General features: G+C 39.7%; 1 protein-coding gene across 2 annotated transcripts; it reads left to right on the top strand.

Moving 5' to 3' along the window:
- The first annotated feature begins 268 nt into the window (after positions 1–268).
- On the top strand, positions 269–2,869 carry nat8 (N-acetyltransferase 8). Of its 2 annotated transcripts, none has more exons than XM_042513965.1 (2): positions 269–373; positions 1,863–2,869. In XM_042513965.1, the coding sequence occupies exon 2, from the start codon at positions 1,875–1,877 to the stop codon at positions 2,547–2,549; it is 675 nt and encodes a 224-aa protein (XP_042369899.1). In that variant the 5' UTR covers positions 269–373; positions 1,863–1,874; the 3' UTR covers positions 2,550–2,869. The 2 variants fall into 2 exon arrangements, with proteins under 2 accessions (XP_042369899.1, XP_042369898.1); XM_042513964.1 differs by having other exon boundaries at positions 1,821–2,869.
- The last annotated feature ends 684 nt before the right edge of the window (positions 2,870–3,553 follow it).

Genomic DNA, 3,553 nt, shown 5'->3' with positions numbered 1-3,553 from the left:
TAAGGAGGAAGTGATGCACGCTGCGTTCAGGTGACACTGTACAGCTCGTAATTTTTTAAATCTTTAGTAAAAATTAGGAGCAGCCCATTAGGGAAAAAACACCCAGATAATTAGTCCAATTTACTGATATATGTTTGACAAAGACAAAAGTTTTAACTACGTTATAGCAAAATGTTTGGAGTTTATAAAACACGATAATCTCATACTGGATTAAGGGATACGTGATATTCCCACTCTAGCCCTGTTCAGTGAACGCGTTATCCTCGGGGTGCGGAAGTACGAACAAACGAAATGAGTCGTTTTTGACTTCAGGAAACTTTCGCCCTCAGCACATTCAGAGCTCCGCCGCCATCAAGCTGCCACCTGAAAACACGTGAGTCACGTTTAATATTTTAATTAATTTCCTCAGATTTAATCAGATTACATCGAGTAACATCCGCGTGATAGCTTTGTGAGGCTAGCGCCGATGCTAGCTGCCGTTAGCTCGTGGAGAGGATTTAAAGTCTGACCGTTTTCTTTGAGGACGCGCGGAGTTTATTTATTTAGTTTAATGTCCAATTACTAAACTCACGTGGCAAAGTTTTATCTTTTTATCAAAGTTGTCGTCAGTGAGATATCCGCGTGCACCGTTAAAACCGTTAGCACCGACTGTCACGTGACGGTTGATGTCATCGACTCCGCTTTGTTTACCATCTGACTTCCGCCATGATTATCGATGGTTTTGATTGATTATTGAGTTTGTTAAATGGAGAAAAAATGACGGATGTGATTCTCCAGAAAGAGTCAGAGCCACGCATTCATAAAGAAGATTAAAATATCAAAATGTACTGCGTTTAAGCGAGTAAAAGTAAAGTAAACGTCAATAAAGAACCTCTCAGCTGTACTTCTGTGCAGTAAACGTGGTACCACGGTGTACTTCATCCCTCTGATAGTATATACTAGTCTATACTACAACCTAGAGGCTGTAGTGACACCAGCAGCTTAAAAATACTAATTTAATTTAGCATATTTTAAGAAGAAAATATGCCAGAAAATGGCCAGTAATTCCCTTGAAAAGTCACCATCGTGATTTCAGTGAATTTCTTGGATTTTAGCACATTTTAGGGATTTTTAGGACGTTTCTTGGATTTTCAAGCATTTATCGGATTTTAGGAAAATACTAGGATTTTGGGTCGTCAGTTGGGTTTCAATGATTTAATGACATTTTAGGGATTTAGGCAAGTTTCTAGGATTTTCAGACGTTTCAATGATTTTAGGTTGTTTGGAGGATTTTTGGAAACTTCTAGGATTTTAGTTCATTTCTCGGATATTATAAAGTTTGCTGGAGTTTAGGACATTTCTCCGACTTTAGAGCAATTTGAGGATTAAAGAACATTTCAGGATTTTAGTACATTTCAAGGAGGTTAGGACGTTTTTAGGAGTTCAGGACATTTGTCAGATTTTAAGACATTTCTAGGATTTTTTGGAAACTTCTTGGATTTTAGGGCGTTTCTAGAATATTATGACGTTTGTTGGAGTTTAGGACATTTCTCTGATTTTTAGAGCAATTAGAGGACTAAAGAACATTTTAGGATTTTAGTACATTTCTAGGATTTTAGGATGTTTTTTCAGATTTTAAGGTGTTTCCAGGATTTTAGGGCGTTTTTTTAGATGTTAGGACTTTTGTAGGATTTTCGGACATCAGGCTCTTAGCTGTCACTGCACTACAGTTCAGAGATATACGGACGGGCTTTAGCACACTGTGATGCTGAAAAGAAGCAAAACAAAAGGACAAAAGAATAAATATCTGACGGTAAACTGATTTTTCTCGTCTCTTGTAGAATTTTGTCACGTTACGTTTTGCCCTCCTGTTGTTTCAAAAGCACGGCTGAGCCATGGCCAGTATCCAGATACGGAAGTATCGGGATGATGACGCCGATTCAGTGAAGGAGATCTTCACCCTCGGGATGAGCGAGCACGTGCCTTCGTCCTTCATGCACGTTCTGAAACAGCCGGCGACTCAGATGGTGCTCATGGTCACGTTCTGCGCTCTCATGACCAGTTCCAAGTCCTTCCTGTTACCCATCCTGGCCGTCACCCTCCTCCTGGCCGGGGCCCGCCAGTTTGTCGTCTACATGTTCAGCAAGTACATCGAAACCTCCCTCAAGAAGGACCTCAACAACATCAGTGAGACCTATTTGAAGCAGAAGGACTCGTGTTTTTGGGTGGCTGAGGTCGATGGCCGGGTGGTCGGCACGGTGGCTTGCCTCCCGGCCGAGAAAGCGCCGGGGTGCTTGGAGCTGAAACGCATGTCTGTACACCGCAGTCACCGCGGGATGGGCATCGCCAAGGCCTTGTGTCGGACAGTGGCTGATTTTACTCGTGACAGAGGCTACGCGGCCGTCGTCCTCTACACCTCTGTGGTGCAGACGGACGCTCAGAAGCTGTATGAGCACGTGGGCTACGAGAAAATACAAGAGTTCGTCGTTCCTGAGCTGGCTGCCAAAATCACAAACTTCACTCTGTACGAGTACAGACTGGATTTACAGAGAGACGGCAAAAGAGACTGAACGGAGACACGCGAAGACTGTGACATCTAAGGGCGATGTGACCGTCCGGTCCTATGGTTTCTATGATTATGTTTTCCCAGCATGCACTACAGTTAACCCTTTGGAACCTGGATCAGCATCACTTCTTTGTGCTGCAATCAGACGCTTTTCACAATATCAAACCTTTGAACCCCGAGCAAATCGGTTTGATCACTTAAACATGGGAAAAAGGCTGTGAGCAACCTGACAAAAATGTCCTATAAATAACGCTAAAGAAGAAAAATGGACTGAAAACTATATTTCTTATTACCATAATTATACTGTATATTTGAAATTATTTTACAGAATTATTATCATTTTAAAGATTTTTTCTATTTTCTTTTCAACTTTCCCCCTTTTTTCTTTTTGTTTTGTTTGTTTTTTTGTACTAATTTTCTTTTTATGTGTAAATTTTTTTTTGTTCTTTTTTGGTACTTTTTACTAATTTCTCACTTCCCTCTTTCAATGTTTCTGAAAGAAATGAGGCCAAAGGTCCAGGTTTCAAAGGGTTAAGGAAAGCAGACGCTCAGGACAGGTCCGGTGAGAGACTGTTGACTCCACACACTTGCAGGTAAAGGTTAGACCTGTTTTGTTATGTAACAAAAACACCGGACAGATTCATCGTTTGTTTTGGTTTTTTAATAGTTGATAGAAATATCTGCTGTGTCCACGGTTATGGTGTTAACCCTTTGAAACCTGAGCACATTGCCTTTAAAAACATGGGGAAAAATCAATAAACAACAAGGAAAGAAATGACCGCAAATTTAACAAAAATAAGTAAAAAGTACAAAAAATTACTTGAAATTAATCTAAAAAAAAGACGCAAAAACATACAAACTTGTCTTGGAAAAAGTGTTTAAAATTGTAATAATTATGTAACATAAATTCAAATATGTGATTATGGTAATTAGAAATATTGTTTTTTCCTAGCTGTTTTGTTTGTTTTCGCAGATATTTTCCCATTGCTTTTTAAAAATATTTTTCTA

Source organism: Plectropomus leopardus, unplaced genomic scaffold (genome assembly GCF_008729295.1).
Source record: "Plectropomus leopardus isolate mb unplaced genomic scaffold, YSFRI_Pleo_2.0 unplaced_scaffold12186, whole genome shotgun sequence".
Lineage (NCBI taxonomy): Eukaryota > Metazoa > Chordata > Actinopteri > Perciformes > Serranidae > Plectropomus > Plectropomus leopardus.
This window is presented reverse-complemented; position numbering and strand designations above follow the sequence as displayed.

Excerpts from the sequence above, each read along its gene's own strand:
- nat8 (XM_042513965.1), top strand. The coding sequence starts at position 1,875 with ATGGCCAGTATCCAGATACGGAAGTATCGGGATGATGACGCCGATTCA.